The sequence below is a fragment of the Tursiops truncatus genome, chromosome 2, assembly GCF_011762595.2.
Source record: "Tursiops truncatus isolate mTurTru1 chromosome 2, mTurTru1.mat.Y, whole genome shotgun sequence".
Classification (NCBI taxonomy): domain Eukaryota; kingdom Metazoa; phylum Chordata; class Mammalia; order Artiodactyla; family Delphinidae; genus Tursiops; species Tursiops truncatus.
The window spans coordinates 152,987,569-153,007,724 of NC_047035.1; the positions used below are offsets into that span (position 1 = coordinate 152,987,569).

The 20,156-nt window shown below is 57.7% G+C and overlaps 1 protein-coding gene and 1 long non-coding RNA gene across 7 annotated transcripts in view; one reads left to right on the top strand and one right to left on the bottom strand.

Annotated features, from left to right (window-relative positions):
* Positions 1-2,976: 2,976 nt before the first annotated feature.
* GATA3 (GATA binding protein 3) overlaps positions 2,977-20,156 on the top strand; it is a 29,628-nt gene continuing 12,448 nt past the window's right edge. For 2 of the 5 annotated variants that reach the window (XM_033852341.2, XM_033852342.2), the window contains exons 1-3: positions 12,121-12,306; positions 12,739-13,368; positions 15,785-16,321. In XM_033852341.2, coding sequence (XP_033708232.1) covers positions 13,128-13,368; positions 15,785-16,321 — 778 coding nt within the window. In that variant the 5' untranslated portion in view covers positions 12,121-12,306; positions 12,739-13,127. Of the gene's footprint in view, positions 2,999-12,120; positions 12,307-12,344; positions 12,427-12,496; positions 12,618-12,738; positions 13,369-15,784; positions 16,322-20,156 lie in introns of those variants that run through there. The other 3 variants (XM_073801533.1, XM_019933234.3, XM_019933233.3) reach the window with 3 other exon arrangements.
* LOC141278092 (uncharacterized) lies at positions 11,676-14,538 on the bottom strand. Of its 2 annotated transcripts, none has more exons than XR_012330370.1 (2): positions 13,637-14,538; positions 11,676-12,124 (listed from the first exon to the last, which is right to left on the bottom strand). It is a non-coding gene; the product is annotated as an uncharacterized lncRNA (long non-coding RNA). The 2 variants fall into 2 exon arrangements; XR_012330371.1 differs by lacking the exon at positions 13,637-14,538 and adding an exon at positions 12,242-12,520.

The following is a 20,156-nucleotide window of genomic DNA, read 5'->3' on the forward strand; positions in this document are numbered from 1 at the left end:
GTACACACACGCGCACACACACGCGCAGAGACCTGAACCACGAATCAGCGAGCCAGGGTGGTAGCTTTTAAAATTCAGAAAGCGACTTGTAGCTTCATAAAAGCAACGTCTTTACCGTGTGCATGAGCCGGTGTCCGCGAATCTCGAATAAATCTTTGGCCCGTCTGGCTAAGCGACCAGCGTCTTTCCTTCACTTTGTTTACTTCTCAGGATAAATTCTCTCCTTTCCTCCCCCCCTCCCCCCCACATCAAATCTCCCCCAACCCTCCTGGAATAATTCACCCCTGGACCCTAATTAGCAGCACTTTCCACCACTAAGTCCGTCAAGATAACAAGAAATGCCCAGCTGGCATTTCTTCTCTGAATCTTGCCCCTTTCTGGCCATTAAATTCAAAATCAGTTATATTTTAATTAAGTCCTTTGGATTTTTTTTTTTAAGCCCGAGTGTCTTTGGCAGTCGAATTTCCTTAAACTAAGCCTTCCTTTACTAAAGGTAGAATTGGGCGACGGGGGAGCGGTGTGCACGCGATCAGATTTCTCAGTCCCTTACCAAAGAGTCACTTTAGACCCAGAGACAAGCAAGTGTCCGCGTCAGCAGAAAAGGAACGGGGACAGGGGCCGCCAGACCGGCCGGAACCGGGCGGAGGGTCGCGGGCGCGCGCTGGGGACAGGGTGGCGAGGGTGGGGGTGGGAGGGGTGGCGGAGAGGGAGCCGGCCTGGGGTTCCAGGGGGTGCAGGGCAGGATCCTGATTCTACGGGTAAAGGGCTTTCAGGTTGGAGGTGACTCTGTGGTGGGGGAGGGAGAAGGGGGCGTGGGGGAGGGATGGGAACTTCCAAAGGGCCCAGACGCCGGAGGGCAGCTGGAGAGAGGCAAATGGCCCCGCGGGCCTGGTGGACCACGAGGCGGGGGTAGTGCTAATATCCAGTTTAAGGAGACAACTACCGCCATCTGGGTGATGGATGACCCCTCCTGGGCCCCGGGGTCCTACTCTCCACGAGGCAGCGAACGAGGAGGAGCGAGGTGGCCTAGGGACCCCGAAGGGCCCGGAATCCCCGCGGCCCAACCCTTTGCGGCCCTCCCGGCACAGCCCACAGCTCCCCGAGATGCGCCAGGGCAACAGGTTGCGGGAAAACTGTCAAAAGAGTGACCTTCTCCCCAGCGATCTCGAAACGCGCGGCCCTGCGGACTCTGCGCCCTGGCGCCGAAGAACTTGACTCTGCCACTTGGTGGCGGAAGGCGGGGGCAGAGGGCAGCGGGGCAGAGGAGGGGCTGAGTCGGGACGCGAGGTGGACTTTGGGGCTTCCTCGGGGGCAGGGAGACCCCCTTTCCTCTCCTGGCCAGGTCGGCAAACGATATAAGACCCTTTCTCCAGCGGCTCTCGGCTTAAACCTGGACCTGGAGGATGCTGAGTGGGGCGCAAAGCCGTCGGTGCTGTGTCTGAGTTCAGGGGCCTTGAGCGGCTGCAGGCAGGCTGGGCTCCAGGGCGGGAGCAGCAACCCATCCCCGATCTGGATGCCCGCCACCTGGGCAGCGCTGGGTACCTGCTCTCCTCGACCCTCCCCCACTTCCCTTCGCGTCGCCGCCCCACCTCTGCCCACTCACTCTGACCCTGCTGACCAATGGCCTCGTCCTCCCCCCAAGGGACAACCACCCCTGAACGCTTGGCACCATCAGATCGGGCCACTCCTTCCTACCGAACTGGTTCCAGCACAAGAAACTTGTTGACTTCCTGGCCCAGCGTTGGACACATTTTATTTCTCCCCGAAGATTGATTTATTTTTAAAGTCAGTCTCCATATTCTTATTGTATAAATATTGTGAAGGGAAAACTCTACCTGTCAAAACAAATGGATGCTGACCTTTCTACCCCAATGTTTATGGAGTTTCATTTTACTCTTGCCAAATTTATTCATGGCAGAGTCCCTCCTTGAATTATTTTGACCTCCCACCAGCAGAAGTAGGGATGGTACAGGAGAGGGGGGTTTCGAAGGGGAGGGCTGGAGTTTGTTGGGTCCAGTGGGTAGACTAATAAGATCATTTTCTTTCTGACATTTTATCTTCAGAGTGACCTCTGATTCTTGCTCCCTTATCTCGCTCTCCTAGAAGGTTAATTTCCCCTAGAAGTCTTCTTGAAAGAGCTTGGGAACCCTAGAGAGCCCATCCCCAAACCTCTACTTAGTGGGTGCACAGGTATCGCTACCTCCAAATGTTTTTATGGTGACCATGAGGAGAGCCAAAGAGTAGCGAGCAAGCCCAGAGCTGTCACTGGCCACCCTACTTTTCCTAAATTTCACTGGCCAGCTGTGGCTGCAAGTACCGGAAGGTAGCGTGTATTCATTTTTGAAGCGTCAGCATATACAGAAACGGGTGGAACAGTCAGATGGGGGGGAGGACCTGAGGGGCAGAGACCCTGCTAATGGTGGCCGAGAGTTTTACCTCTAGATGCTCCCACTGGGTCCCCACTTCCTCCCAAAACGGGAGGGAAACTTTGCAAAAGCTTTTACATCTATGGTAGCTAATGACCCAGTCAACATTACCGGTGACATTTATAGTGTTAATTCCAGCCCTGCTAGAGACAGTGGACTTTGTAGGTGCCAGGGGCTTGGTCACATTTCAGGCAGTCTTTCCCCATCCCTGAACTCTGCCAGTGTCACACACTCCTGATGTGCGGTTTGCCTGTTTACAAAAAGGGGTGAAATTCATTCCTCCCTCAGTCTTCCTCCCTCCCTCCCTCCCTCCCTTTCCCCCTTCGCAACCCGGAAGAGCTCCACTCTCTACAGTGAGCAGAAGGCGGGGGAGGGTGTTCCTAGGAAGGATGCACATCACCCAGGTTTTACTTCTCGCTGGAAGCCCGCGTGAGATGCCGTAAGCAGCTGGGGCGGTGAGGACCGCAGCGGCGACAACAGTGGCTAAGTCTGCCTGTCATTTCTGCCTTCAGACCTCCAGCAAGTCAGGAAAAAAATAAAAAACAGCTGGCCGCGGAGAGCAGGCTACCCAGGTCAGTGAATATCACTATCTTCTGTCTCTAACTCTGCAATGGCTTTCCCTGCCCCACGTGGAGAGAATTAAGAGGAGGTCTCCACTCCAGAGAGACAGCTGCCCCTGGAAGAAAGTGAACTAGACCCCAGTCCTTATTGTTCTCTCTGGTCCGTGGAAATCTTTGGCTTTCTGCAATGACCTTGGGCGCGCGTGGTGTGTGCGTGTGTGTATGTCCTTGTTTGGAGGAAAGAACCAGTAGAACTAGGCATGCAAAGAAAAACTAAACAGAAAAATAAGAGATGGTGGGAATGCTTGGGAAGGGCTGGACATACATTTTCCACTTCAGGGAGGGCAGAGGGTTGGGGAATAGAACCAGTTTGAAGGCACATCTCAGGCTTCTCCCCAAGGTGGCTGCAGGGTCCAGTGTCAATTTCATGTTTATTTCCCTCTGCCTACAAGTGACTGTTTGGGCTCATTGTCTCTGCATATAATTAAAGAAACAGCTGTGCACTGTGGGTTGAAAGTTGGAGCCCAGATGTGTGGACATCTGGCATCCCTTGGGGATGCTGGTGGCTGGCAGGCGCCTTTGCTTCCAGGAGCACCCTGAGGTGGGTGAGAAAACCGCAGCCTGGGAGGGAGGGTGTCCAGGGTCCTGGGGAGTGGGAGGGGGAGAGGAAATAAGAACTCTACTTTCTGCCGGGACATTGGACCAACAGACCTCCAAGAAGTCACTCAATCAGAAGCAGCTCCCAACAAAGATAGATAATGTTAAAATGCAAGGGAAGTTGAGTGACTCTGAGTAGGAGAGAGTTGTTTTTATTCACCTCTCCTTCCTCTCAGACACCGCAGGGTGCTTTGAGGAAGTGGACGTGAGTGAGTCTGTCCAGGGCAGGGGATGGAAAGGAGTCTAACTCGGAGCATCTCTCCTCTGCTTGGTTCCCAGTTCACCTGTGCTTTTCTCTTCCTCTGTCACCCACATTCACCAGGGCACTGGGATTGCGGGTGGAGGATGAAGAAGTTTAAAGGGACAGATAATAATAAAGTAACATTTGCAGCCCTCCCATCCCTTAGCGGTTGTGGTAGAAAAGGTGTGTGTGTGGGGAGGGCTGTTGGTTGTGTGACAGGCTTGGGGCAGGGGGTCCCAGAGAGACTGGTAGAGTCAATCGAGGTGGAGTCCTGGATAGGAGATGCTTGCAGGGCCCCAGCGGCTGGTTGTGAGAAGGGGGCTTACCATTAAACCTTTAAAATGTGTGATTCTGAGGGAAGGACTTGCTGCCCATTTGAATCTGGGGTGGGATATGGCATCCAGGTGAGACAAACCAGGACCCAGGTGGGTGTAGACCCAGGGTCTTAGAGGCTCCCATATAGATTTTGCCTGGGACCAGGCAGGAGGCCCAGCTCCCAGCAGTAGCTCTGCCAGGCCTAAAGTTCCTGGTTGGAGAAGGCGGCTGGGGTCTGAGGAACCGGGTGAGTGGTGCTCCCTACACAAGCCCCGCACCCCACGGGCCCCCCTCCCTTCTACACAGAATCTCCACCCACCCTGCCCTCCCCCCCACCCCCGCGAATCAGGATCGGGGTTGGTCTTTCCTGCCAAAAGCCCGGAGACAGAGGAAGATGCATTTTGCTTTATTTGCTATGTTCATCCTGCCTTTTTGCCAAGGATACAGGAGGTGGGGGTGAGTCGGGGCATGCAGGGAAGGGGTGGGAGTGGGCGCCCCTGGGTGGACGCCTGAGAGGCCTGGGAAAAGGGCAGGTACGCGGGAGCCGGGTGGCTGAGGACCCCTCTTCTGAAGGTTAAGGCAATTTGTACCAGGAACCGTGGGAGGTAGCCGGGAATTAGAGATGCAGATAAGGTAGTGGGGGCAGAGCCCGAAGGCCCAGTGCTCTCTGGCAGCCGGTTATTCTAACCATTTCGGCTGCGCTCAGGTGTGGTCTCCTTCTCGGTGTTCCAGCCCTTTCGCACAGAAAGGTGCATTCCTTCTGTGGTGTGTCTTTGTGTGCGAACCAAATATTTCTGATCACCTCTTTTTCTTAATGTTGGGAGTAACCGAGCGAGCGGGCCAAGGAAGCCCCGGATCTGGAGTCCGAACCCCGCTTTTTGTTCCTGACCGCTGGACAGCCGGGACTAGGGGTGGTGACGGGGTGCGGCGGTTGGAAGGAGGAGAAAGAAACGTGGCCCAGGGCGCTCGAGCGGAGCTCTCCCTGGGTGTGCGTCGCTGCGGGTGTGCAGACACACGTGTGTGGTTGCTGTTTTGTTTTATATAACAAATTGCTTGGGGTCCGCGAGGTGGCAGGCGGCGGAGAGCCGGGCGCGAGCCGGGGACGCCGGGGAGAGGCGGCGGCCGGGCGCAGTCCTGGAGGGAGGGAAGGGCGAACGGTAGGCGCCTGCGAGCCGGGCAGATCCACAGATTTTGCCGTGCGCTCTCCAGCGTGTCCAAAGGAAGACACAAACGCTTCGTGCCTCTGCTGTCTGCTGATCGGAACGTAATTACCTTCCCCCATTTCCCTCTCCCGGTCGTGAAGTCCCCTGCCCTCGAAGCTCACTGTCATTGTCCAGCAATCGACACCCCAGTTTTTTAGGCTAATCTAGAGAAGTAAAAACACAGTAGCCCCAAGAGAAAGCCCTCCTTCTCCTGACATGCCAAAATGAAGTGGCCGGCGGAGAGTCGGCCTTGGCGAGCGCTGGGGCTCGGGGCTGGCCTGGGGCCTCTAGAGATGCGCGGCGGTGAGGTGGCGGGCGACAAACCGGGGGCGCTGGGAGGCTAGGGGAGAGTGGAGCCGGTGCCCCACGTGCACCCCTCCTGCCCCCAAAACGCGAGGGCCTGTTGTTCACGTGGTGAATCCCGCACTGCTGACTCCTTTCCTGGCTGCGGTGGCCGCTCCCTTCCCTGGGCGTCCCGGAGGCTTCAGCGGTGCGGCCTGAGGCCCCCCCAGGACAAGAGCCTGGGGTGAGGCGCCGCTAGCCGCTTGCTACGACAGTGGTGCCGCTGGGGCGGGACAGATGGCCTGTGGCCGCGGAGACGTCGCGGGGAGCCGCTGGAGCACCTCCATCCCTTCCCTTCTCTCTCGGCTCCACCTGTCCCCCAGACGCCCAAAGCCAGGAAGGAGGGAGAGCTCGGAGGGGCCCCCTTCCTCCAGGGTGACTCGCATTCCTTTCAACTGGCCCTCAAGGGGAAATCTTTCTCCCCTATCCAACCCCGGGGCTCCCCCAATGGCCAACCCTCTGACATGTGCATTGTTAAACTCGAAAACAGAAATCCCCTGTCGTCTCCCTCCCCCTCCCCCTTTCCGCTACACCCTTACCTACCCAATTTTTATCTCGCTACCATCAGGGTTTTTCTATACGGGGGAGAAAAGGGTAGCGACAGAGGGAGGGCCAGGATCCCTTGAAGCTGGAGGGCCCGGCCGGGCGGTAGGGGCGGATTGGGAGGGGTTAATCTCCGAGGGCATCTCCTCTCCGATGTCTCTCGCCGCTCCTCCTGGCCCGAGCGGGTTTCCTTCCGAGTTTTAACCGGTGATAGGTGAATAAGCGAAAAAAGAAAAAAAAGGAAATCAAACCACATACCACCCCCAAAGTGCTGCCTCATTTTCCAGGGCAGGTAGACCCTGGGCCTGGGCGGGTGGGCGTGGGAGACGGGAGGGTCTGGGCGCGTGCCGAGAGCGCTTTTCGCCTGAGTTCCCGCGGGTTTCCCCCTTGCCGTTTCCACCTCTAGCATCTTCCCTTTGTGAATTTTGGGGTCCCCTTTATTCTGCGTCCCCCCCAAGTTCCCTGCTCGCTGTATTTCCTTTGAACAGAACAGTCAGCACTGCCCACTGCCTGCTTCTCTCTCCTCAGCTTGTGATTCCGCTCTCCACTTTCTGCATTTCAACTCATGCGGGAAAGAGAAAGGGGGCTTGGGTGGGAACTGCAGAGATATAGTAGAATATGTGTGTAGCCTGCGCTGTGCCGGGACGCCGCGCCCGAGCGGGCTCCCCCGCCGTTTCGCCCGCGCAGCCGGGGCCTGGCGGTGGCGCCTCCGGCCGTGTCCCCGGCGTAACCCTCTCGCCCGGCTGCCAGCGAGCTGTTTATACAGCTTTACCTGTGCTATTCTCGTAGCCAGTAAAAATCCTCGCCCGGCCACGGTAACATAATCCGAGGGCCGAGGCAGAGGAGGGGGTAGCGAGGCTGGCTCAGTGGAGAGGGAGGTGTGTACGCGCCAGAAGGGGGTTCTCTCCTTTGCCCCTCCTCCCCCAATGGGAAAGGAAATTGGGACAGTTCGGGTGATCGAGGTGTGGGACCCAGGGCTAAGGGGGAAGGAGGCCGGTTTCCACGTCCCTGTCCTCTCTGCTTTTCTCTAACAGGCACTGGGGACCCGCGCGGTGGCCGCAGCTCGGACGCGTGCTGCCTGCAGGCGCGGCGGTTCCGGGGGCGCCCCGCGGGGCTAGCGAGGCCCAGGGCGGGTTTCCACCCCGTCCAGGACCAGGACCAGGACCTGGTTGCTCTCACCCCGCTTTCAGCTTGCCCCTTGAGAACTCCCACACCTAAGACAAAACCGGCAAGGCAGGGATCCGGCACTTAACCAGGTCTTCCCTCCCGGGCCAACCACTTCTTCCAGAGAGCCCTAGTCCCGGCCGCAGCCGGCGCATGGAATCGAATTAAACGCCTCTTGGCGCTTATTGTCTCTCGCTAATTGCTCCAACAATGGCCACTATAAAAATGGAGACACCCAATTAAAGGCCCCGCCGGGCCGCTCTCGGCTCCCGGCGACGAACTGGCTGCCGGCCTGAGGCTTGCAGACCGCCCGCGCGCGAACCGGGCTGGTGCGGGACGCCGGCGCCGGCCTCGGCACCTCTGGCCTCCACTTCCTCCCCAGACGCACAGCGACCGCGGTCGGTTCACACCATTTTTATTGACCGATCGCAGCCAAGGAAGATTGATCGAGCTGGAATGGGAAGGGACTTCTCCTCCAGCCCCAGCTCGCCAGAGCCTCGGGGCCGCGCTCCAATTTCTGGCCTTTGCTGTGGCTCTGCGCCCTCCCCGCCCCCAGCCCCGCAGGTCCCTGGCTTCATTTCTGTCTTTAACTGCGCGGCCGGGTCCGCCCAGGCCGGCGCCGCGGCTCCGGTGGGAGGGACGCGGCGGCGCGGCCCGGCTCCGCTTCTTTCTCCCGCCTGCAAATATTTGCTGCCTCGCTGGAAATCCGACTATTTCGCGCGCGCTCCGCTTGCAAAGTCCTTAAGTAAACACGCTCAAATGACCGCCCCAGGCGGCCCGAGGCACGCTCACTCCCCCTGCGCGGGATTAGTAACTTTATGACTTCAACCCCGAGGCTCGGCTTTTCTGGTTACCCTCGGCGGGCAGCGCGCGGGCGCCCGGGGCCGCTCTCCCGGCACCTCGGCCCCGCGGAGCTCGCCTGGACGCGCCTATCGCCAGGCTCGGGTGGGTGACGCTGGCCGCGTGGATCTCCGCTCTCTGGGTCCTGAGACCCCAGGGGTGAGCCTGGGGGTACGCTTCTCCCCTCTGCACCGCGGGCTCCGGTTCCTTTGCGGGACTGGGTTCCCCACTTGCATCCGAAGAGAGCTTCTGAGCTCCGGGGAGGGCGGGTGGGAGGGACCTGAACAGGGGGGCATGTGTTTGGGGTGTGTGTGTGTGGGTCCCAGCTTACCCCAACCCAGGAGAGAAAGTAAGGCTCCATTTCTTACCCTTTCCCCAAGAGGGCACACACATCCCGCTCAACTTGACGCCTGAAGCAGCCGCCTCGAGGCCTGGCGTTTCAGATAGGCCAACCCGCTCCAGCCGCCCCACGCACAGCCCAGGTACCAGCTCCGGGCGGCGGGGGATGGGCGGTGGCTGCGCTGTCGCCTGCTCGGCTCCGGGATGCTTGCCCCCAGGGTCCCAGGCATCCAGACCTCGGCCAGCCCCTTACCCTGGTGAGGGAGGCCTCGCGCTCTGCAGGAGCCCGGGGCCCTGCAGCAGCGGCGGCGGCGGCGGCGGCGGCGGCGGCGGCATCCTCCCAGGTCTCCACCTCTCTTCCTCCACCGGAGCTCCGCCGGCCGCTCCCGGGGAGAAGAGGGGACTCGCTAGACCAGGCCCGGCCCGGGGTCCTGGGTAGGGGGGGCCTTCAGGTCTGTAGGAGGGCGCTGAGGCGTCTCCGCAGGAGGCCAGGATTAGCTTTGCGAGCTAAGGCTGAGAGGGACTCAGGACCACCTTTCCCCCCTTTCGCCGGGCCTCGAGCCCCCTCCCCTCCCCCGCCCTCCCTCGGAGGAGGAAGCCCGGCCTGCATTCGCCGGCGAGGCGGGTCAGGCCGGCGCCTGGCCTAGCCCAGACCCCCGCGGCCAGGCTCTCCGCCTCAGGCCACGCGCCGCAGCCTCTCTCCGGCCTGGCTCCCTTCCCCCTTCCTTCCCCCTGGGTCCCGGGGCCGACCTCGGCCCTCCCTCCCCCGGTATCCCCCTCCTCTCCTTTTTCCTCCCCCCCTGCTCTGTGCTCCTGGCTCTGGGGCTGGGCCCGTGACGTCAAACCCAGTGTGGCGTCGGCGAGACTGGCCGGCGCGGGCCATCAAAAGAGCAACGTCCTCTTTCCCAATTACCCACTGTCAGTCCGGGAACAGGGGCGGACCGGCTGGGAATTAAATGTTAAATACCCCCTACAGGCTGGCTCTATTACACGGGGCATCCAGCCGCAGCCCCCCACCCTTCCCTGCCAGTCCCAAACCACCCAGACCAAGAGGGGCTTCAAGATATTTTATTTTTCCAAGGGTTGGGGGTGAATCTTGAGCCTACTGCAGCCCGACTCTGCGCTTAAGATTTAATTAGAATGAATAATGCCCCCCCGCCCCCCAAAAAGTTTTGTGCGTTATCAGAGAGGCGCCGCCACACCGGAAGGCCTCCTTCTCATAGATATTTTTCTCTTTGTCTTTTAAAATCGGTCTTAGCCTCGGGAGTTAACATTTTCAAGTCCTGGCGTCAGCAGTTTCTCTCTTCGAGGATGGGTCCCTTTTATTTCCCGGGCTTTCAGGTCTCGGCGTAGAGGACCAAAGAGCTACGTTTGGGATTTTCCGCGTGGCTTTGAACTGGGGTCCGGCTAGTGTTGCCTGGTCTTAGACCGACGCGCAAAGATGCTCTTTTCATTTTTTTCGCCTCTGCTGCCATCCTTGATCTCGGGGATTTTAGCAACAATGCGTATGCGTTCGTCTGTCCTTGTTTATGGAGCGGTTTCCGGTGAATGTTAGAAACTAAATAATTAAAAGGTTTGCAGAGCGCCGTGAGCAGGAGAGGCTGGCAGCTTGACTAGCCCTAGAGGGACGTGGTCGGAATGAAGGAAAATCGATGCTCTTTTACTGGGCCGCCCTAATAAACAAGGACTAAATGGGCTCAGGAGAAACATGGGGGAGGGGGTTAATTTAGGGATTTTCTTCCTGTTCCGTATCTAGAAACTCGACCCTAGTTTCTAACGAACATCAGATTTAAGAAGACGGAGACTCAAGAGAAACTCCAATTCCAAGTTGGGAGAACCCACGTTTCCACCATTTCTTACCAATAAAATTTACTAGTCTTTCTACGAGGATTGTACATTAAAGCAGGACACACACCCCACACCAAGTAAGGCTGAGTATTGATGTTTTTCCTTCACCGCACGAAAGGAATCCTCCAGAACTTACTTTTAGGGACGGTCTCTTCTATGTCGACTTTTGTGTGTGTGTATTTGTAGGGGATTTTTATGGGGCAGAGAAGCGAAGAGGGAATAATGCCTTCAAATAAAACCCCAAATCAAGCTGTTAGTACCGTCCGTGGGAAAGCCTGCGGGAGAACCCACACTCTCTCCTCGCACACATTGCCCTGGGGTGAGCCACGGGTGGAACCTGAGTCTTCGCTTCCCGCCTGTCACTTGCACACCCGGGCCGCGTTCTGGGGCCGGGCGGCTGCAGGAGCCTGAGCGCCGCTAGGGGATGCAGTGGCTCAAAGCACCGAGAGAGGCCGGGGAGGTTGGAGCCCGCGGGGCCGACCAATCGCGGCCCGGCCGCAGCCTCGCGCGCTGATTGGCCCCTTCCCGGCCACGCCCCGTGCGCCCCGCCCCCCCTCGCGGGGCCGTCTCTGAGACCCGCTCCCTCAGCTCGGAGCTGCGGGGTCGGACCCGGCGAGTCCCGCGATCTGCGGGGCCCGGGGGAGGCCGCCGCTGTCTTGCCCGGCGGCCGGGGTGGGGGTCGGAGGACGGGGCTGGGGAAAAACGCCGGGAGCGGGAGTAAGTAGGGCCCTGGGCGGGGAGAAGGGAAAAAGTTGGGTAACCGGAGTGAAGACCCGAGCGCTTTCTCCCCACCCGCTCTCTCTGTGCTGGGGGAGACAGAGCCTCTCGCCCCCTCTCCTTTTCATCCATCACTATTGTCACTCAAGTCAAAAAGCACACATTGATTACAAATATTAGGTCTGGAAAGGACAGCTGCAACAGCTGAAACATTCGAGAGGCTTGTTAACGCAAGAGACTGGGAGAATGTTGACCACGACCACCAAAGTATCACCGACATTTCAATCAAAGACAGATTTTTTTTCCCCAGTTTCTCAATCCCTTAGGTGAGAGAGGCACATCTCCAAGTACTTTGACATTACTTTTGTTTTTCCTGATCACTTTTGCTTGCACAGAGACCCCACATCAATAAACTACCCCATACCCTGGATTGAATGCAAAAAAATGTTTGCTCGTTTAAAAAGTCTGAAAAAGAAAGGCCGCCTGTAGAAATAAACTTTATGAATGGGGCAGGCCGGTTTCCTCGGCACGGAATAACCTACCGAGCCGGAATGAATTGGCAGGAGCCGGAGCCACATTTAAAGGGCCAGAGCGCGAATTCCCTCCTGCCCGCCCCCTCCGCCCCGAACCCGGGTGCGCCTCGCCCACCCTCCCCGCCGCCCCTCCGCCCTGGCCGCCCTCCGCGGCGCCCCTTTCCGGTCAGTGGAGGGGCGGGAGGAGAGGCGGGGGTGGGGGGGCGGTGAAGTCCTGAGCGGGTTTGGGTTGCAGTTTCCTTGTGCTGGTGATCCTGTCCCCTCCTCGCCAGAGCCAGGCTCCTCCCCCGTCGGCGCGGATGACACTAGAACCTCCTTAAGTTCCGTCGCGCCACAGCTGTCTGCGAACACTGAGCTGCCTGGCGCCGTCTTGATACTTTCAGAAAGAATGCATTCCCTGTAAAAAAAAAAAAAAAAAAAAAAAAAAAATACTGAGAGAGCGAGAGAGAGAGAGAGAGAGGAAAAGAGAGAGAGACGGAGAGAGCGCGAGACAGAGCGAGCCACGCAATCTGACCGGGCAGTTTCTGCTCTTCCAGGTCACACGCCTTCTCCTCCTCCTCTCTGCTCCTCGCTACCCAGGTTGGTACCGGCGACTTTTTTTTTTTTTTAAGTTTGATTTGTTTCCTCTCTCCATTTGGGAGGACTTTAAAACACTGAAACTCAACCCTCCTCTTTTGGAGAGTTTCTGGAGGCTGGAAAGTAGGTCCTGGGACCTGGGTCCCTGGAGGGAGGGAGTTGTCGTCCAAGTTGGAACCGCTCAGTCAGTCCCGGGTTCCCGGGAGAGCCGGGCTGCTGGGGATGTATTTGGGAGTCATTCAGTCCCCCGCTGCCTCCCGGTTTTCCGACCTCCGGAGGGGGCGTGCGCGTGTGCGCGCGTGTGTGCGTCGTGGGTGCGTGTCCCGGGGGCGCGGGCGCGGGGCCGGGCGGCTCGGGGGGAGGTGGTGCCACTTCATAAACTCAGGTGCTAAGCACTTAGGACCTCATCCAGGTCTCCCCTTCTCTCCTTTGCAGGTGACCCGAGAGAGACTCAGTCTTGGAGCCGCCGAGTAGCCCCCGGTGCAGAGGAGCCTCACTTGCAGAATTCCAGCCAGTCTTCGCCCCCCTTTTACAATTTGGTCCCCCTTTATACTCCCATATCTAATTTTTGGAATTTCTTTTTTCTTTCTCTTCTTTTCGCTAAACTACCCCGCAAAGATTTAAAAACAAAAATCTGATTTGCTCACCTTTCCTTCCTAGCTTTCCCATTTCCCAACTGAAAACAAATCTTTAAACGACCCCCGCCCCTCCGACGGCAGGAGCACCTGCAGAGCCTCGTAGCCCCCGACCTCCCAGCCCGACCGCCCTCCCTCTCAGCGCGCGGGTTCCGGGCCCGGCGAGAGGGCGAGAGCGCAGCCGGGGCCATGGAGGTGACGGCGGACCAGCCGCGCTGGGTGAGCCACCACCACCCCGCGGTCCTCAACGGGCAGCATCCGGACACGCACCACCCAGGCCTCGGCCACTCCTACATGGACCCGGCGCAGTACCCCCTGCCGGAGGAGGTGGATGTACTTTTTAACATCGACGGTCAAGGCAACCACGTCCCGTCCTACTACGGAAACTCGGTGAGGGCCACCGTGCAGAGGTACCCTCCGACCCACCACGGTGAGTCCGCCCCGGGTGCGGGGACCTCCGCCCAGCTGTACCGGCTCTCTCGGGTCGGAGAGGCAGGGAGGGACCGGGGGGTGGGGATACCCGGCCAAAGCCCCCAAGTGCCGTTGCTGCTTCATTAAAACAACAACGACAACAACAACAAAAACTGGGGCCCGGAAATGGGCAAGGAAGGCGTCTCGATCGTCGCGAGAGTCTGTTTTTCAAAACAGTCGCAGCAGGCGCCTCTGCGCGACTGCGGTCCCCTGGGCCTGGCGCTCACCTGGCGGGCGCCGCGCTGCAGCCCTCTCTCCCCGCGCGGCCGCTGGTTCGGGGGCCTCGGAGATCCCGGGCGCGGGGAGCCGAGCCTCTGCCTCCACCAGCCACCGCTCCCCCGACCGGGCATCCGGTGCCGGCTAAACCTGGCTGGGGCTGGGTTCTTTCTAGGGGCTTCGCTCCCCCGGTTATCCCCTGGTTCTCTCTCTGGGGCTTCTGCCGGCGTGCCTCGGTATGTTTCTCCGGCACATTTCCAGAAAGGCCAGAGAAACGTATTTATTCCCACCTCTGTGTTTCGGCCTTTCCCCAAAGCCAGTGCATTTGGTTTTTAGACACATCTCCTACCTCTAGGCTCTGAGGAAGGGAAGTCTGGTGCTTTGACCGGGTTTTGGTGGAAAGACTCCCGTCTTAAGTTTGAGACATTTGGGGTTTCCTAGATTCCCGGCTGCACGGAATTTTCCTCCGTCTACACTTTTTGGTTGCCTCATTGCCTGCTCCCCGCAACTCTTGCCTTGCTGTCTCCTTCGGCCCTACAACAGACCCATTAGGCTCCCAAAGAAGATTTGGGATCCATCAGGGTTTCCTTTTATGGAGGAGCGATTCCAGTTGCCTTTTCTTTTCTTTCTTTCTTTCTTTTCTTTTTTTCTTTCTCCTTCACCTTGAGGAATTCAGGAGAGTTCTGAAATGGTAGAGAGAAACCCAGCCCCATGTAGTTGGTGGGAAAAGGCTTTTAAGGCTTCGCATCTGTAAGCATGTTCCCAAAGAAGAAATGGCAACATTTCAGACAGAGGGGCTGTGAGGCCATCTCAGTTGAGGTCTGCCTTGGTTCCCCGACTTAGATCCCGGGGCTGGGGCCGATGACAGAGCCCCTAGGGCAGCAGGCGTTCTCCTCCCTGCTGTCACCAGGTTTCAAACAATTGTTTCTGCGGCTGGGGCGCTCTTTGCTCTTGTCCTGTGCAGATCAGCAGTTAAGTGGAAATGCGGTAGATGCAGCCTTAATATTATTTACTATACTACTTCCTGCATAATGTGAAGCTTGACCCTTGGTGTGCGGAGAGCTCTCCTTCCCCCTCGACTCCCCTCCCCTTCCTTTCTCTTAAGATTTTAGTTTCGGTATTGTTCTTAATGGTTAAATAGAATGTCAAACGCTGAGACAGGTACTGGATTAAAAGATCAATAAGTGTGTGGATTTGTACTTGCCGTTTAAACTTACCCCTCTCAGAGCCTCTTCTGGTCTGAGTTACAGCTGCCTTAAAACTCTGCATTTCAAACGACAGCTCTGTTTACTGTGTGTGTGAGTGAAACAGACACAGAAACTGGAATTTTTTGTGTCTCAGGGGCTCAGGTGAAAATGCACGTATTGCACGGGTGGAGTCACAACTCTGGGGGCATATGGGCCCGTTTTATTTTTTTCCAGTAGGATCTGGGAGGGTGAGAACGGCAGATAGAAGTACCATCCCAGAGTCCAGGCTTGGAAACTTTCTCCGACAGCCTGAGCGGTTCACTTCCCTGCAAATCCCATTCCAGGCCGGGCCAATTCCGAGCAAGCAGTGAAGTGGGGTTACGTGCAAGTAACCCTAAAATGCTCCCTCTCCTCTCGTTCAGGCCCTCTCCCTGCTCTGGGCCTGGGGAGCCGGCTCTGCAGCTGGGCCTCTCTTAGGGTCCGTGTGTTCTCCTGGCTTTGAGCGGTTGTGTGGCTCACCCCGTCAGCCCTCATCCTTCCCAGCCCACCCTCTTATCAGGCTGCCTGGGATTAGGTCTGGGCTGGGGGCCGCTGGGCCATTGAAGGAAACCAATAAATCAAGTCAGGTTCCAGAGAGGGACCTCAGGGCTGCGATTCAGAAAGTGTGTCTGGAGAGGCCAAGGAAGCCAGGGCCCTTCTCGCCCCACGGCAGCACCCCTTGGGCGTCAGACGCAGGCCCTTAATTCCCTGGATTTGATGGGACATTGGTGGGGAGATAGGGGTGAAGGGGGTGTGTTGGCCCAGGTCCTGCTGGGGCCCCCAAGATCGGGGAGTGTGAGGTCCGGTCTGTGTGGGGGTTGTCTTGCCAGGGAGGCTGGGGTGGAGGAGGAGGATGCCCAGGTGCCTGAAGGCCTCTGGGGGCTACTCTCACTCGCCTGTCTCTCTCGCGGGCCTTCGCCTTTACCCACGCAGGGAGCCAGGTGTGCCGGCCGCCTCTGCTGCACGGATCCCTGCCCTGGCTGGACGGCGGCAAGGCGCTGGGCAGCCACCACACCGCTTCGCCCTGGAACCTCAGCCCCTTCTCCAAGACGTCCATCCACCACGGCTCCCCGGGGCCCCTGTCGGTCTACCCCCCAGCCTCGTCCTCGTCCCTGTCGGCGGGCCACTCCAGCCCGCACCTCTTCACCTTTCCACCCACCCCGCCGAAGGACGTCTCCCCGGACCCGTCCCTGTCCACCCCGGGCTCAGCCGGCTCGGGCCGCCAGGACGAGAAGGAGTGCATCAAGTACCAGGTGCCTCTGCCTGACAGCATGAAGCTCGAGTCGGCGCATCCCCGCAGCAGCATGACCACCCTGGGAGGGGCGGCGGCCTCAGCCCACCACCCCATCACCACCTACCCGCCCTACGTTCCCGAGTACAGCTCCGGACTCTTCCCGCCCAGCAGCCTGCTGGGGGGCTCCCCCACTGGCTTCGGATGCAAGTCGAGGCCCAAGGCCAGATCCAGCACAGGTAGGAACGTTCTCTCCCCTCGAGACCTTTCCCCTCGCCCCCCTCCCTGCTCCAAAATCCGGGACAGGGACTAGAGCGTGCTCTCCAGCCCCTCCCGGGGGCTGGGTGGCCGTTCAGACCCTTCAAAGATTTAATATCTTCCCATTCTTCCAGTGGGGAAAGAATGAGGTGTGTCCTCTCTCATTCCTGTCTTCAGAGCAGAGGGCAAGTGAGATCTGATTTAAAAAGCCACCCGCAAGAGCTGGGGAAGGAAAAAGACAAACAAAAACAAACCCCCATCTCCTGCCTGTCCTGCCAGGGAACTTCTGGGTGCTGGCAGTAACCTTTAGTCAGTTTCCAAGCGCAAATGGAAGGGGAGGGAATACATCTTTAGTGTTTAGTGCTAAAAACGAAACCTCCTGAAACCCAAACAAACACAGGTCCCTCCTCTGACCCCCCTGGCCTCTGCATCCTGACCGTTCTCCTCCGCTCAGCTCAGAGGGGGTCATACAGTCACCAGAGGACAGCCCTTTACACAGACATGTATAAATAAAGCGTGTGTATATTTTTCGCCGGGGGTGGGACCGTGGCAAAGACAGGACACACATTCTCTGCGTGGAAAAGAAGTCTCCCATCCTGACTTCTGGGTAGAGAGGTGGGCTCTGCCCTGGGGAGGCAGTTCAGTGGAAGTCAGAAGGGCTAGTTAACTGCAGTATCTTCTAGTGCTGGGAGCTCAGGCAGGGAAGGAAGGTGTCTTACGAGCTACTCCCCGACTGATCTGAAGCCAGAGGGGTTAGGAAGGATGGAAAAAGATTGCCCAGGTGTGTCTCTGCTTCCTCTGCCCATCTTCTCTCAGAAAAGCACACCCCAGCTTTATTCTCTTGGTGTAGAGGCTGGCATGAAAAGAAACAGGAAAGCCCGCACAAAGTATTTCTGCTTTAAAAATAAAATAATCCACCACCAATGTCGAAGCAGCTGAAACAGAGTCGGGGAGTCTCTGAGATGAGATTTCACTGTATTTTTTGAGATGGTTTGGGGAAGATTGGCATGTCTCCTTGGGGGTGTCCATTTCAGGGTGGACAGTCTCTGTCCTGGTCTGTCCCAACTGGGTACCCTCTGCTCTCTCTCTGTAGAGACTCTGTATACACAGAAGTGGTGGAAATCACTTGTCTTTGCTGGATGAGACAACCAGTCTTGAAACAGAACCTGCAAAACCGGGGTTTAGAAAACTTCCGAGGGAGGGCTCTGGGTGCCCAGTGACCATGAGATCAGTTTCCAGGGTTTTTTTCCAGGGTGACATTCACTCCGACTGCCTGGGCAGGACTGTCTCTATTTAGTTGATATGTTTTAGCTAATCCAATTATTTTCAGACTGCTGCACGCGACAGTTGCATTGTTTATCCCGAGCCAGGAACTTTAATAGAGCCCGGATGCGGTTAGGCTGACAGAAAACTCAGACCTGCGTGTTCAGTACATGAAAGTCGGCAGAGGGAGAGGGAGGTAGGCTCGCTGGTGGAGCTGAAGAGAAAGCAAGAGGAAGGGAGCACAGGGCAGGAAAGTGGCCTGGCTGCCTCGGCGAGTGGAGGGTCCCCGGGAAGCGGGGTACAGATCTGCTCACAAAAGCGGGGGCGGGGCGGAGGGGGCTCGATCAAGGCTCCGAGGCTGATGGCAGTAAGAGAACAACCTGTCCATTTTGAAGTCGGGGTGGGATTTTTTGGGGGAAAGTTCTCTTTTCTGGTAGGGCTAAGAAGTTGGGGGCCAGATCGTGGTGTCTGAGGCTGGGGTGGTGGTTTGTGTAGGGAGGGGCCAGAGTGACTTTTCCAAATGCCTCTCGTCCTCTGCCCTCATTTCCGCATGTGATCTCTCCCCCTCCATCGGGCACACCTTCTGCCTTCGGGTTTGCCTGGCTTTTCTGTGTCTTCCCTGGAGACCGGGACATTTGGGGAGGGGGGAGGGGCGAGGGCGAGGGCTGTGGTTTCCCTAAACCAGAACCAGGGGTACCTGTATACCTATTTTCTTTCATTTTTTTTGGAGAGGAGAGGAGCCGGTTTAAATTTGGCTTTTGACTTCCTCCTCCTTATTCCTTTCTCACAGTCAGAAAAACCCAGAGCAACACAATTGGGCGGCGAGGGAGCTGGGACTTTCGGGAACGTGGAGCGCGCAGGGCAGGTTTCGAGGCTCCGTGAAGAGGGTGGAAGGAGTGGGAATTCCTGAGAAGGGGATTCTCTTGGTTTTAGTGGTTGCTTTTCTGTTTTTTTTTTTTTTTTTCTTTAACCTCTTCTTTGCTATCGTCTGAAGGAGGAGCCCAGAGAAGGGAGGGTTGTCGCATTTTGGAGAAACGGTTGAGTTGTGGTTTAGAGCACCTATTGCTTTTTTAACGCCCGGGCTGTCCGGGCTGAGATGTGTCTTTGCAAACAAGACACCAAGCCTTTTGTGTGTGTGTGGGGGAGGACCATTTCTTAGCTCCCACCCCCTCCACCGTGGGCATCCAGCTCCCCCTTTTTCTCTGCAGCCTCCCTACTCCTTCAGTCCGGCCTCAGTTTCAGGATTTCAGTCGGAGGCCAAGGGGTGTTTGAAAATGGCTGTTGAGCGTGAGGAGGCCTCCCGGCGCTGTGGTTGTCACCTAAGAGCGAGGTGTCTGTCTGAGCAGCTCACAGCAGGCGGTGAGCGAGGAGAAAGAAAGCAGGAGACAGTCAGGGCCTCCGTTAGGAAAACTGCTTGTTTGCTGAAGTCACAGATGAGAGGCAACAAGGAGAGAAAAAAAATAAAATAAAATAAGAAAAAGCCACGCAAGGCAATCACAAACTTGCCGAGTGAATCAAGACAGAAAATTGCTCTAATGTGCAATTGCTGGAGAAGCAACTGTTGCTGGCTTTCAAGGTCCCTCGGAAAAGGAAGCTGTTATTCTCCCCACTGGCTGACAAAGGAAAGGAAATCAGACTAATCGTGTCAGGCAGGGAGATCCCCTGGCCCAGGTGCCCAGGAGCGGGGCAGTCCAGCCCGAGCTGCTGGGGATGCAGGGGACTGGGAGCCCGAGAAAACCCCCAGAGGTCTGGGACAAAACGGCTGGGAGCCCGAGGCCCCTGTCTGCACAGGATGGGGAGCGTGCCAGGCCTGGCCAGTGTCCCCAGAAGAGGCTGACACAGCGCCCACCGGGGGCACGAGCACTGCGGGGGCCCTGGCTATGCCTGCGGCCACACCTCCTCACCCACTCGCCCTCTCCTCCCCCCGTGCCTCTCCCACCTTCAGCAGCCACGTCCCGAAGGCTTGTGACCCCAAAGCAGAAGAACCTGGATGTGATTCAGCCCAGAGCCTACTCAGAGCTGCTGGATGCCTAGCAAATGCTCCTGGCCCATGAGGGCCACATTTCTGTGGATAATCTCAGGGGTGCTTGGAAGGCTCTCTGTAGACCCCGGGTTAAGAACTTTTGGAATTTGGAGCAAGAAATTGAAATCTCTCAACTCCTTAACTTTTTTTTTTTTTTTTGAGAGCCTGTCCCTGGAGAAAAGCCCAGGCTCAGGGGTGTAAATTCCTTGCCACCCTCATCCTTGGTCTGGGGGTCCCCGGGCCCTGGGCTGGCCTTGCCCTCCTCGTGGGGAGTCAAGATTCCCAAGCGTCCTGCCTGCGGGTTCCCTTCCTCCACCCCGTCTTCCTGGTAGCTTGGGGTCAGCTGATTAATCTCTTAAAACAACTGGTAGGGGCTCATCTTTCTCCCCTACCATCCCTGAGCCCCTTCCCAGCACCCTAAAGACCCTTTCCTGACTCCTCTTCTGGGGGGCACCAGCTCTGCTGAAGCCACTGGCCCTGCAGGGTTGGGGGCTCCTCCTGGGTCCCTCTCGGTTGGCAGTGAGGCTGGT